This window comes from Ursus americanus, chromosome 6 (assembly GCF_024610735.1).
Source record: "Ursus americanus isolate L20-20 chromosome 6, mUrsAme1.1.p, whole genome shotgun sequence".
In the NCBI taxonomy this organism is placed as follows: Eukaryota; Metazoa; Chordata; class Mammalia; order Carnivora; family Ursidae; genus Ursus; species Ursus americanus.
The window spans coordinates 15,658,064-15,671,933 of NC_142132.1; the positions used below are offsets into that span (position 1 = coordinate 15,658,064).

General features: G+C 41.3%; 1 protein-coding gene across 1 annotated transcript in view; it reads right to left on the minus strand.

Moving 5' to 3' along the window:
- FHIP2A (FHF complex subunit HOOK interacting protein 2A) overlaps nt 1-13,653 on the minus strand; it is a 38,833-nt gene extending 25,180 nt beyond the window's left edge. The window contains exons 1-4 of the mRNA XM_045803213.2: nt 13,322-13,653; nt 6,939-7,017; nt 2,112-2,281; nt 172-276 (exon numbers count right to left, since the gene is read on the minus strand). Of these exons, the coding sequence (XP_045659169.1) occupies nt 172-276; nt 2,112-2,281; nt 6,939-7,017; nt 13,322-13,366 (399 nt within the window). The 5' untranslated portion in view covers nt 13,367-13,653. The remainder of the gene's footprint in view (nt 1-171; nt 277-2,111; nt 2,282-6,938; nt 7,018-13,321) is intronic.
- Between the last annotated feature and the right edge of the window lie 217 nt (nt 13,654-13,870).

The window sequence follows — 13,870 nt, forward strand, 5'->3', positions numbered from 1 at the left end:
AAGAGTATATAATAAACATCATTCATACCAAAAGCTCAAACCTTTGCTAATTTACACGTTATTTTTGGAGTAATTTCTTTAATTATTTTTATTCTTAGAAAAATCACATTAAATTATTTATACACAAAAAGAAATGGAACCAAATACTGTTTTGCAAGGGGAACAAAATACCTGCACTGGCCTGTGGACGTTAATGTGTGGAAGCAGCGGCTGCTGGATTCTCCCCAGGAGCTTAGTGTAGAACACCAAAACCTGCTGCTTCATTCCTGGAGGACACTGCGCACACAACGACAGAAAAGCGAACGAGGAGAGAACAGACGATACAAACACACTTATTCAAAAAGCTTAAAGAATAGGAATGTGAATATATTTCTCCCTCAAAAGTCAATGCAAACAGCCAATTAATGAGTCTTTCAATATAAAATTCTCAATGAAATATTAATGACTGGTATTCTAGAAATAAAATTACATCTGGGACTATAATATAGCCAATGCAACCGCAGGCCGATGTAGGACAGACAGCATGGTAACAACACGCTGCTGAAATCAGTTTGGTTCAGGCCACATCAACCTGTTTGCAGTCTAAATGCTAGGGTGACCCGAAACTACCATGGTTAACTCCACGGCCAAAGCAAAGGCAGACTCTTGTTACTTACACTAGTAACAGGTCATCAATAACTTTCCATCACAGAGATGGAGGAATAAACAAAGACTTCTAACATGTATATGTCAGTAAGGGGAAGCCTCTGGTATAAAATGCTGGGAGTTATTCTAACAATGCTGTTTGGCGTTAGTTGCAAAACGATATACATTATGATTATTATAAACAATGAATATTTAATAAAGAAGTTTTTATAACACACCAGCTGCTTTAAATCTTTGCTGAAAACTAGGTAAACCTGATGATTACTTATGCTGTGGGTTAAGAGAGCACACAATAACCAGGTTATATGTTCTATGACTAACCTGCTTATACTGCCTTGCGATTAAAATACAGTCACAAAATGAGCATTTCCACAGCATCATCATAGACATGCTATCTGGAAATGCTATGAACGATAATCCTATGTACGATAATATTTTTTTTAGATAGCAAATACTTTGCATTACTTAGATAAACCATAATATTTACAATCACCAATATCAAAATTAATTTGCCAGTGCCACAATTATTGACATTTACTCAAAAATCAATTCATCTGTACTCAACTTAGTGTTGTACCATCCCTCTCTCCACAGGGCAGGGGAGCAGAAGTCCTGCTTCAAAAGTATAAATTGCATGAATGTAACTTAAAATGAATTGGGAGTATTACAGACTTAGTTAAAAGGAAACTGTAATACCACTATTCATAACATTTTGTATTTAAACATGTTTATTTTTTTTTCCAGTTTAATTTTCGCATATAATATACAAATTCACAGAACAAAAGCACAGATTTTGAGACTTGGGGGAGGCCCTTCGTGATCACCTGTGCGATTTTCAGAGAGAAAGACAGTTAACCAAAGGGACTTTGAAGGTCACAGTATATTAGCACAAAGCCAGGCCTCCCAGCCACACCCCAAAGTTCTTCCCCTTCCCTTGCACCCCCACAGGCTTTGAAACTTGCCTTTATATGCAGTTTTAAAGTTTCCTGGTACAGAATATTATTTATATCATAAATATCAGTTTTGCGAAGATTTCTCAGGACTCGTGAGGCCTAAAAACTTAACGTGGCTCCACTCATCGGTAGAGGTAACGTCAGAATAATCAGTGACATTCTTTTTCAGGATTATGAAAAATAATTCCTGTTTTCCTAACCCAATTTACACTGGCTTCCTTCCCGCGTCCTTCAATTCTGAGTCCATGTACTTGAGCGTATTTTCATAAATGTTTAACTGTAATTCTCAGCAGCCCGAGTGCCAGTGGTCGCCTAGAGCATTTGGGGGCTTGGCTGGCTCTCTGGGTAGTCACATTCATGCAGGCTGCATTTTCTGTTTTTCACAATCCTGACTTGAATCCCACTATGCTTAATACGTACCTCTATAATCAAATTTAGTACTTGCGGCTTCTTTACCTCTAAGACATTAATGCATGCATTACATGCCCAAGAACATGTAGATGAGGAACTTACGTCAGCTTTTCCTAAGGTATATAATGTTTCCAAGATCTTGTGATGAAGCAAATATTCCATACATGGCCCTGTCACTCCGAACTCTCGCTCACGTTCTTCTTGTAGCAAAATACCTAACATCTGGTCCAGATGAGAGGGAATATTTGTATCTGTCACTGGGGCTTTATCATCTAAATAATAATAATAAAAAATTCATCAAACATTCGAACAGCTTAAAACTGCCTATTTGTACCTAAAATGCTCTTGATATTTCTCTATTCCAATTCAAAATGAGAAAAATCTCAACTACACACTTAAGTGAAGTTTATATTCATGGTATATAATTATCTTTGCCAGGATTTAAGTGATTCTTTTTGCCATGTTCTTATTCAAAAATGGAATCAAAATTCTGAAATATATTCTATTAACTAATGCCCATGCATGATCATTCAAAATAAGAACCATATATATAGAAATGGGAACATGATCAAGAAAAATACACGTAACATCAAAATTTTGTATGCACTTAACAATTAAATTTTTTTTTTCAAATGGCTAGTTCAGAAGATCTGAACTTTTAGATCGGAATTTTAAGTCTCTACGTAGAAACAGGCTGGCCTTGAACATTAAGCTGCAACTAGGTAGGATGTGTAGAAAGGGCAGGTTCTGTTCCTGGTTGCTACTGACTCATATCGTAACACTGGGAAGTCAGACACTTACAGCCCCTAATTCATTGCCGTCTCTGAAAACATAAGGAGCCCAAAGAAAAATTTCTGGCATCACTCATTAACAGACAACTGTTCCCAAAGCCAAAACAACCTCTCAGGAGAATTCTTACTAAGTACTATTGATTTTTTAAGATAAAAATTCATTGATACCTTTTTAAGTTCATAGTTGGACTTGAAAATCACATGGTTTTATCAACCTATCCTTATTGTACGAGGGTTAAATTGCTCTTAATAGAATGTGAAGTTTTACAGGATGTTTAAATACAAAATATACTTGGAAATGCCAAGTTTTTACGTATGTCTCCATTGTCGTGTCCACAGTAGGCGCAACACGCAGTAGGCGCAACACGATCCCAGTATGCTATGTATCTGATATGTGGCTTTGCCTGTATGCATGCACGTGTATGTACACACACACACACACGGTGTAAACCATAAGACTAAGCCCTACAGAGAAAACGATGGAAAGACAAGGGTCACCCTTTGTTTTCAAAGATGACACATGTACTAAATCTGATACACGATGTGGCAGGTACTAAAAGCCTGGGGCCCAGAGTTACACAACTGTCATTCAAATCTTGGCTCTCTCACTTGTAGCTGAAGCTCTGGCCAACTATTTTAGCCTCAGTCACCACCACGTGTAAAATGGGGCTAATCAACACAAGTGTTGTTGTATGATTTCAACGAAACCATGTGTGTAAAGCTCAGTGCCTTCGCACATAGTAAGAATCTAAGAAATGTTAACACTTGATGTTTCATTTCATATTCTTCTAAAATGAGTAGCCGGCCGCTAACAGAAGACAATTTGTAAACTTATTTGAAATTTGTTTTTTTAATATTTTCCCCCCTTTAATTGCAGACTTTCTATAATCATTCTAGGAAAGCATGAATGTTCGAGCATGGTTTGATTACAGTTATCAATGGAGAAAAATGACCAGAAAGGCTTTGTAAATTGAGAGACAAATGAACTGTAAATGTGACTTGACAGGATTAAAATCCTAGCTCCCTAGAAGGCAAGACGCAGTTTCTGCCGTCTACCCTCTTCTCTCCTAAGCTGCGTGACGGTCCCTGGGCCTTGCATGTGCCGCTCCTTCTCCCCGAATCGCCTCCGTCCTCCTTGATCTTGCGCCTCCTACTCTTTAAAATCCGCACTATGGACGCTGCCTTCTTCTCTTTCTCCCGTCTTCGTTCTCTCTGTGTGCCACATACACACACAGTCACCCCATACTTCATTATAATGTACCTACTTGTGTCTACTAAACTGCAAAAAAAAATCATTTAAAGCAAGAACTTAAAGCCTTTCCTTTAAAGTATTTCTTTAAAGCTATGGAGCAGTGAAAAATTCACAAGGGCTAAGGAACAGTCCTTCGAAAAGGCAGCTCCTCTCAAAAAGCTTTCCTACAGGGGAGCCTGGGTGGCTCGGTCCATTAAGCGTCTGCCTTTGGCTCCAGTCATGGTCCCAGGGTCCTGGGATCAAGCCCCGTGTCGGGCTCCCTGCTCGGCAGGGAGTCTGCTTCCTCCTCTCCTCCCCACTTGTGCTTTCTCTTGCTACATCTCTCTCTCTCTCAGATAAATAAATAAAATCTTAAAAAAAAAAAAACTTTCCTACAGATCTGCTGTCTAAATGCCCACATTAAGGTAGAAATTAAATTTTACATGGAAAAGTATACATATATTTTGTGTCTAATTTTTACTTATACACCTATAAAGGATATTTCGTTTTAAGGAATTATCACCTACGACCCCATCAGCTTCCCCAATTAGATTGCCTGAATACTCTATTTCAGATGGTGTCAGACTTTGGCCTATGGGGCAAATCCAGCCTTTGCCACCTGTTCACGTTGTATTGGAACAAAGAAGCACTATTCCTTTACACACTGTTCATGGCTGCCTTTGCACAACAGAACTGAGCAATTGCACAGAGGCCAAAGGACCCACAAAGCCTAAAATATTGACTATCTGGCCCTTTACAGAAAGTTTGTCAACCTTTGACCTAATTTATTTCACATTCCCCTTACTCTCCATCCTTCTTATTCACTGAGAAAGAGAGAAGCAACCAGAAAAGAACCCTTGAAGACTCTGTAGACCACATCCACCCTCCTTCTTCATCTACACTTACATGCTCTGCTTTCCACACCTTACTTTGATGGAGGGACCGTCCACATGCCTATTAAGACTGAGGCTTCACTTGTGCACTAGACCCCACCCCCTTTGCCTATTTAAGGATATTGCTCAGAAATGATAGCATCTATCTCTTGTCCACCTTTCCCTCTCTACTAGATCATTCCATCAAAGTACAAACTGAAATGTCTTCCATCTTTAAAAAAAAAAAAATGTAAAACCGTCTTTTGAGGGGCACCTGACTGGCTCAGGCATAAAAGCATATGACTCTTGATCTTGGAGTTGTGAGTTCAAGCCCCACGTTGGGTGAGAATGAATGAATGAATGAATGAATGAATGAATGAATGAATAAATAAGTAAGTAAGTAAGTAAGTAAATAAATTCCTCTCTTGAAACCACATCGCCCCCTGGCTAATGTTCCATTTCTCAGCTCCCCTTTCCACTAACATAACAGAGAAGTCCATACACATTTTCTATACACGTTCTCTGCCCATTTTCTCTTAAACACATTCCAATCAGGTTTCCTCTCTCTTCCTTGCCATTAAAACTGCTCTTATCAAGTCCACTAATGAGCTCCTTGTGGCTAAGTCCAAAGATCCTTTCCCAGTCTTTATTAACCTGACATCAGCATCATTTGACACAATTAATCCCTCTCTCCTCTTCTTCTAGCCTCTAGGACACTGTTCTCTCTTGGCTGTCTTCTACCCCATTAGCAAAAGTGGTTTCCTTTGCTATTGTTTTCATCATCCCAATGTCTGAACAGTGGGCCCGAGGGCTTCATTTCTTAACATCTTCTCTCTTCCATCTATCTTTACTCCCTAGAACATTTCATCCAGTCTCATGGCTTTAAATCCTACTTACATGTGATGACTTCAATTTCATATCTCTGGTTTAGAACTCCACCTTAAATTCCAGATTCCTATTTCTAACTGTCTACTCGACATATCCAATTGGACATATAGTTGGCATCTCAAATGTAACACGTCCAGAATACTCTTACAAATCTGCTCCTCCTGCAGTCTCCCTGTCCCGGTAAGTGGCCTTTCTATTTTCAACTGCCTCAGCCCAAAACTTTGGAGTTTCCTTGACTCAGTCTCTCATACCGAACATCTAATCTGTCAACAAAGCTTTCTGCCAAATACACCTGGAATACAATCTCTTCTTACTAGCTCCACCCTGGTTTAAACCACCATCATTGCTCAGACCACTGCAGTAGTCCCCTAAAGGTCTACAGCTTCACCTCTGTGTCCTTCCAATCTAATTTTTTTCACAGAAACTAAAGTGGTCCCTTTAAGACAGATTATGTTACACGCTGCTCAAAACCCTCTGACGGGTTTCCACCTTGGAGTAAGAGCTAAAGCCCTCGTAACAGCTTACAAGGCCCTTGGTGACTGCACCTGCTCCCATCTGATGTCACCTCCGCACACTTTTTTCCTCGTTCACATTGCTCTAGCCAAACTGTCTTCCTTGCAGATCCTAGACTATGCCAAGCATACTGTATGCTCCAGCCGCAGGGTTTCTGTCCTCTTCCTGAAACCAACCCCCCAGGCTTGCTTGCTTCCTCTTTCTTTCAGATTCCAACTGAGAAGTCTGCTCGGGCAATGAGGCTTTCTCTAACCTACAATAGCCAACTGCCCCCCTTCTCCCCACGTATACACTTCTATCCCCTTAGCCTGCCACATTTCCCCCTTAGCACCTGCCGTCTGACACACTGTGTGTATTTGTCTATTTAGTGCTCGCTACACTGCCGTCAATATATAAGTTCTATTAGGACAGGGATTTTGTCTGTTGATTTACTGTTCTATTGCCCAGTGCCCAGAACGATTCCTACACATAGTAGGTGCTCAACAGATACATTTTTAAAATGAATCTAAAAGAGGAATTAAAAGTAAAATAACATGTTTATAAATTTAAATATAAAATAACTTTGAAAACTAATTTGAAATATATTTTAGTATTTCATAAATTTTGTTTAATTAACATGAGCTTTGTTTCTTACCCGAAGTCTCTATGTAGTAATGGGTAATTGCCTTCCAGTGATAAACAAAATCTTCTTGTAAAGGAAGAGAAGGTGCAAGCTACACAAACACACACACACACAAAAAGACCACAACAATTAAGAAAATGGCATTAAACGTTTCCCATAAAGTATAACTCTGTATTTGTCCACTAATAATACAAAAGCAGCATAAAAATAAGGGATGAGTTTTAATTTCATTCTATGTCAGATATCAAAGAGTAACAAAAGGAGTCAAAATCAAGAAAGTAAAAACGATTTATTAAGAGGAAAAACATATTTATCAATATTATTATTAAAGTACAAGGACTGGGACTTTTTCTTCCTCCTGAAACTGGTAACTTCATATGGTTTCAAAAGTAACGGTGTTAAATGAAAAGATGCAAAATCCTACTTAAATTATCAGTAAAATGAAATTATCAGTAACCAGGGATCTTTGTACCTAGGACTTTGAAATGCAAAACAGTAAACCGTTGCTCTGTAATTAGTTACACGTCACCATTACAAAAACATATACCAAAGTCAACCCTGTAATCTGATTAAAACTCTTCCCTACTTTCAGTGACATACAGATGTAAACCTTTTCTTTTTTAAGCCTGGATTAGGCAGTGCATATTTTTAGCAAAATACCTATGTGAACAAGACACTACCAATTTAAATTCCACAAAGCCAAAAATGTTTTACGTTTTAGCTTGAAAATTTACTTCAAAATTTTAAGATCAAAATTATATGCCTTCAGCCATCTCATAGCGAACCTGCCAAGGATTTCAAATGTGTGTTAAACAGACAAAGACCTGGATGCACCTTCCCCAACACCGTCCTTTCCTTAGAGAGAGAGAGAGAGAGAGAGAGAGAGAATGCTCCCCCAGTCCTACTACTGCCCATACATTTTGGTTAGAAAGTTCACAGTTGACCCAGCGTACTTAAAAACAAACAGGTTTCTATTCTGGTAACCTAAAGCCTGGCACAGTCATCTTCTATCTCTAGATACTTCATCTAAACAGATGACCCAAGTGATCATGTTACTCCTGTCCTTCTACCTGTTCCATTTTGATTTCTTGGTGTCCTCAAGAACAGACCTAAAGTCTGAAATCCTAATAAAATAGTCTCAAAACTACTGGGCAAATTAGAAACACTGGTCATAGACACCTCACTCCCTTCCATCCAGATGAAATGTCCTTGGGAAAGAAGTGGATCTCAACATTTCCCGGCAATCACCGAAGCTTTCATGCTAGCTCTCATGCTTGCCTGTGCGCACCGCTCTGAATTGCACTGGGTTAAGAGATGGAAGTACCCGCCTCGTTTCCAAATGGAGTGCTGTGAAATGTTTCAAAAGGCTTTAAGATCCTTAACAAAGGAGTTAAAAATCTTTGGGATTACTATCCTTCAAGAAGTACATGGGCAGAGAAATTATTTGGGAGACATTGAGAAAAAAATTAGAAAATTAGAAAGTATTACCTTGGGAAGATAGAATAATCTTCCCAAAACTTTAAGATTAAAAAAATGTTTTAATCAGCTACTGGTTTGTAGGATCTTCTTCCAAATATGTCAAAATTCTCTTGCTTTTTTGGACCTGGTTTTTTATACACCATCTTTATATAGTTAAATGTATTAACAATTGGGATAAACCCAGATGAAATCTGGTGTTACAAAAAAAAGTACCTAATTTCTTAAGCGTAAATATTGTGGTTTGTTAAATTTTTCCGAGGGCATCTCCTTGGTCTATGAGGAATTACAGCATCCTTGCTCCATATTATTTTACCTGTGGGACTTAACTCCATTTCCAACTTAAGTCACTAGATCAGAGGTCGTACAGGATTTGTGTTGGGACCTTTGCTGTTCTAGTCCAATTCAAAGCAGGATGGTGTTGCTTACCTGTGAATACCTATCTTCCAGAAGTTTGATTTAAATAAGAAACCTATTGAAGTAGACAGTGAGACAGTTCCAAATTGCTAACAACTTAGTAACAACCTTGTTCAAACATGAATAAGTTCCCTTATTTATGTAAAACTTCCTACTAAAATTGTCTTTCATTACTAATTCTAACATGTAAATTACCTACTTTATCATTGCATAAAATAAACACTCATGTGATGGGTAAAATTAAAAAAAAGGAAGAGGTGTGTGAATCAGCATGAGGGGATTCTCAATTGAGTTAACTTTTTGCAATACAGAGATTACATTTTTAAAAAATTCATGCAATCACACTCTCAACCAAAACTGGACCTCAGTGCCTACCTTGGGCATGGCTTTCTCTGAGAAGCCTTGCCAGACCTCCTGCCAACGATCCAGTTCTTTCCACAAACTCTGTGGCACCCTCTCCTAGCCTGCTCACTCTCTCTTAGCCCTTATCCCACATTTGTCTTCGCTGATCTCCTCCACTCGATTGTGAACTCAACAAGGGGCTGGGATCATGTCGTCTTTTTCATCACTGACTTCCCGGTTGGTTTCCAACTCAGTGATGGCACAGAGTAAGCATTTGGTAATATTCACCAAGTGAATAATCCAACGACACAGCAGCTGCTGTCCTTTAATGAGTAGTTATGTGCCAGGCACAGTGCTGCAAAGTTGACACTTCCTATACGGTCTTAAATTATCTTACAATAAACTCAGATTTTCCCCAAACTCCCATTAAGATCCAAAGCCAGTTAATTGCCTCACCCAAGGGGAAACACTGCTTGTAACTAGAAACCAGACTGTCTTTCTCCAGAAGGCCTACCACACAGAAGGACCTACAGCAGTAACTCAGAGGAGAGCCATACGTCTGCCACATAAGCCCCATCTGCTCTCTCTCTCTCACGTGTATCATGAACATTCCACGCCCGGATCCTGGAACATGCTTCTTCCTTCCAACTTCCCTAAGGCCCCTCCTCTCTCCCCAGCCTCTTCCAAGTCCAGCTCAAGGCCCCCTTCCTCCAGAGGGCCTTCTCTAAGCCCTCCAGTCCTAAATGCTTGCCCCCACAGAACTCACTGGCTGAACAATCAACCAAAAATTAGTAACAATGGTTCACATTTATGAAGCACTTACTATGTACCAGGCACTGCACTAGGCACTTCATATAATATTATCTCATTTTAATTTTCACAATAATCCTAAGAGATCGGTGTAATTATTTCCATTTTACAATGAGGAAATTGAACAAAGATTAAGTAACTTGTTCTGTATAGAAGGGAGGGACGGCCACAGGACTGAAACCCTATTCTGGATGGTTCTGGGGGCTAGGCCTCACTCTTGTGCACTGTTTAATTTTTAACTTGTGTATTTGTTTTGTCTCCCAAATTAGACCGTACGCATTGTGAGCAAGGACTCAGGTATACCCTTTTTTCCTCCACACTGTCCCACACTTTCGTGGTGGGTTCATGAAACATTAGCTCAATGACTAAAGGATGAAACATTAGAGATCACAGCAGAAAAGAATATACTTAAGAAAACACTACATATGTTTGATTTGAGGTTTTAATTCCCAGGGCAGAAGAGCTTTTATAAAATTGCCAGTCCCAACAATCATCAACTCTTAACCGTAATTTGAAAAGAAAAGATTCAAATTCTGAAGGATGTCTCCCATTGAATTAATTAAAAGTAGATAAAACTTTCTTCCCTTATCCTATTGGAATAAATCTGCCCTCAAAGGGTGAAACTGGCTGAAATATAAAAAGAACCAGCCCCTGGCAGATTACCTAGGACAGTCTAGGCCCTCAACAAATATTTAACTGTACTAAATGGCAAGTGTTTTACTTGTACTTTGGAGAAACTGTGCTAACACGATCTAGTCCAACCTAGGAACTAATTACAAGATTTCACTCTTATGACATGAGGCAACAGGCTAACAAAATGGATTCACTGCAAAACTTACTGGCCAATCATTTTTATACTGAGGGAAGACTCATTTCTGAAAAGGGAAACAAGAGTTACGTTCCAGTTTTTGTTTTTGATCAACGTATGAATTTTTCTCCTAAACTCAAAATGTAATCTATCAGCTCAATAACACATTTTCAAATACTAATCTTGAAAATCTTACATATTTTTTCCTTGTATTAGTTAACAGGAAGGGAGGAGAAACCATTAATTAAACAATAAGGAAAACTCTACATGTAAAGCTCATTTAAATGAATATGTTTATCTGGTCAACCCTAAAAAAACATTTGAAGATTTGGAGGCTGAACCAACTGAACAAAGAAACCTATAAAGTAATAATATCAAAGTGGTTGAAAACAATGACACTGAAAAAAAAGGTCACGTCAGCACCTGCACATAGAATAATGTCCCACCTCTGAAAAATCCAGATAATTATGTTAATTGCAAGACTGTATCAGAAAATGCTAATTGGGCATACAAATTAAAAGGAGTAGAGAGAAAAGCTGATGAAATGAACTGATGAATGATAAAAGTAGTTTATAGAAGAAAATGCCAGGCAAATAAATAGAACTGAGAAAATGGAAAACAATCTTGGGCTAGGCAAAAACATTCTTCGAATACCACAAGAATGGCTTATTTATCATTATGTATGATTTCATTACCAAGAGAGAATGTAAAAAGGAAAAAGTTCACCAAATTTTTTCAGATTTAACCTCCTATCAAGGTAAACTGGGAGGGATCACAGCTGAAAACATTAACTCTAATCAAATAAAAACATCAGTTTTCTAAATGCTATGGATCAGTTACTAGGACCAGATGAACATAATCCACTCTTAACTTTTTCTCACCTCAGCCAAGTAGAGAAGCTGGATATTACAGAGCCAGAGTCAGACAATTTACATGGGTAATTTGGTAGATGCTAGCATATACAGTTATAAAAAGATAATGAGGACAGAAAACACAAGCCTCAGGATAAAAATGAGTCTTTACTGGGAGAACATGAAAGCTATCTTTTTTTCCCCTAAATACTTACTTCTGTAAATATCAACCTGATAGGTAAAGGATGTAAATAATGTAATATATTTTTTATTCCCAATTATCTCAGTATTAACCTGTACTCAACGTTAAAATTAAATGATTCTTGGTATTTTAAGTTAAGGGATAATATAAAATGTAAATGCCACTGCTTTTATAAATTTTGGTTAAAATTTTTTAACATAAAGTTGCTGCAGACTGTGTATAAGAAGGGAAAACTAGTTGTCCTAAAGTCTAAAACTGTCATCTCCTTCATGTGTAATACTGCTCTTCATTCATGAAAACCCTCTCTTTGATTCGACACACGTTTTCCCAAGAACTTGTGGTAGAGCTTAAATGATTTTTAAGCATTTCCCACATATCACTTAAAATAACAATTGTACTAAAGTTTTGTTTTCATACTTAAATTTAAAAATCCATTTTATTTTTATTTGACCATAGAGATGGTTCTATTGCAGCTGGTTGTTTTTTTTTTTTTTTTCTAAGTTGTGTGGATTTCAAGGTGCTATATCACACAATCTAAACATAGAAAGAGAATGACATTTTTTAAATTAGCAAAGTACTGGTTTCTTCCATAGGGTGCATTTTCCAATTTGGGCAACTCTCCCTGAGTCAAGAGAAACGATCAAAGTAAAGCAAACTAGACCTCTTATTATGAAAACAACAGCAAGGCATTTTCTTCTTAGTTACTTCTCTTCTGTTAGTCTGTTTGGGTATTTGAATGTCTTTCTATGCTGGTGTCTAAAATCCTCAAAGGAGCGAGTCCAGGAAGAGAAGACAAGAAAGGAAACAGATGGTCTCGCTGCTCTGCCGAGGACTTGGAAGGGTCTAGACCGTACTCGACCAGACCCTCCAAACTCCCATTTCACAACAATCAATACGGTGTAGCTGAGTTCGGCCCGAGGCCTGCGAAGGCAAAGCCAGCAGGATTATGAAACGGGGTCTAGCGGGCTGCCTCCTCCCAGAGGCCCCCCCCCCCACCCCAGCAGGGGCACACCTTCCTGCCCACCCCACCTTCCAAAGTCAACACAACACCAAGTCAAAACCCAAGCCCGAGCCACGTCTGGCCGTTTCTTTTGTCCTGCTCCATGCTGACCACCTTTTTCCGGAGCAGGTTAACGGTCCGGGAGTCCGGGGGTGCAACCTGCAGCGCCGCCAGGTGCTCCCGACCCCCCCGGCCGCAGCCAGGAGTCAGGCGACCCCCGCGCCGGCCTGGAGCGCCGGTCCTGCCGGGGCACCCCCGCCCACCCTCCCGCGGACGCATAGGGACCCACGCCGGCGGGGGGCACGACGGCGAGGAGGGGGGCCTGCTGCGAACCAGGCCCGAGGCCCCGGCGCCCCGACGGCCCAGCAGCGCCCGCCCGGGCCTCGCTCCTCCGCGGGAACCGGGCCGCTGAGGCCCGGGCCGAGGCCGCAGGGAGCGTAGGCCGCCGCCATCCCCGGCCTGTCGTGAGCTCGCTGCCCGCGGCCTTACCGCCTCCACGGCGTGCTGCAGGATGGAGGTGAACTTGGAGAACATCTTGTCCCGGGACTGCAGCAGCCTCTCCCGGGACGACCTGGAGAGCTCCTCGATCCGCCGCCGCCGCCCCTGCTGCGGCTGCCGGGGCCGCTCCAGAGTGAAGGCCGGTGCGGGGCGGGGAGGACGAGCAGAGGGCCGAGGCGGGCTCGGGCCCGGCCGCTTCGGCGTGCGCGGGCGGCGCGGCGGCTCCGGCGGGCGCTAGAACGCGGCAGGCGGCGAGGAGTGCGTTCGGCTCGGACTCGGGGCCCCGCGACGTGCCGGCGGCGGCTGCGGCTCCGGTTCGGACACGGTGGCAGCCCGGCTCGGGTTCCTTCCGCCCGCGCTGCCCGCCGCGGCCTGCAGGGGGCGCCGCCGCGGCCCGGGGAGGCCCCGACCGGGCCTGCCCAGCCGCGGGGCCGCTGGACGCCGCGGGGGCGGGAGAGGCGCGGAGAGGCCGCAGCCCGCGGGGGGGCGGGAACCGGACGCGCGCAGCCGCCGCCCTCTCCCCGCTCCCGGGTGCCTCGG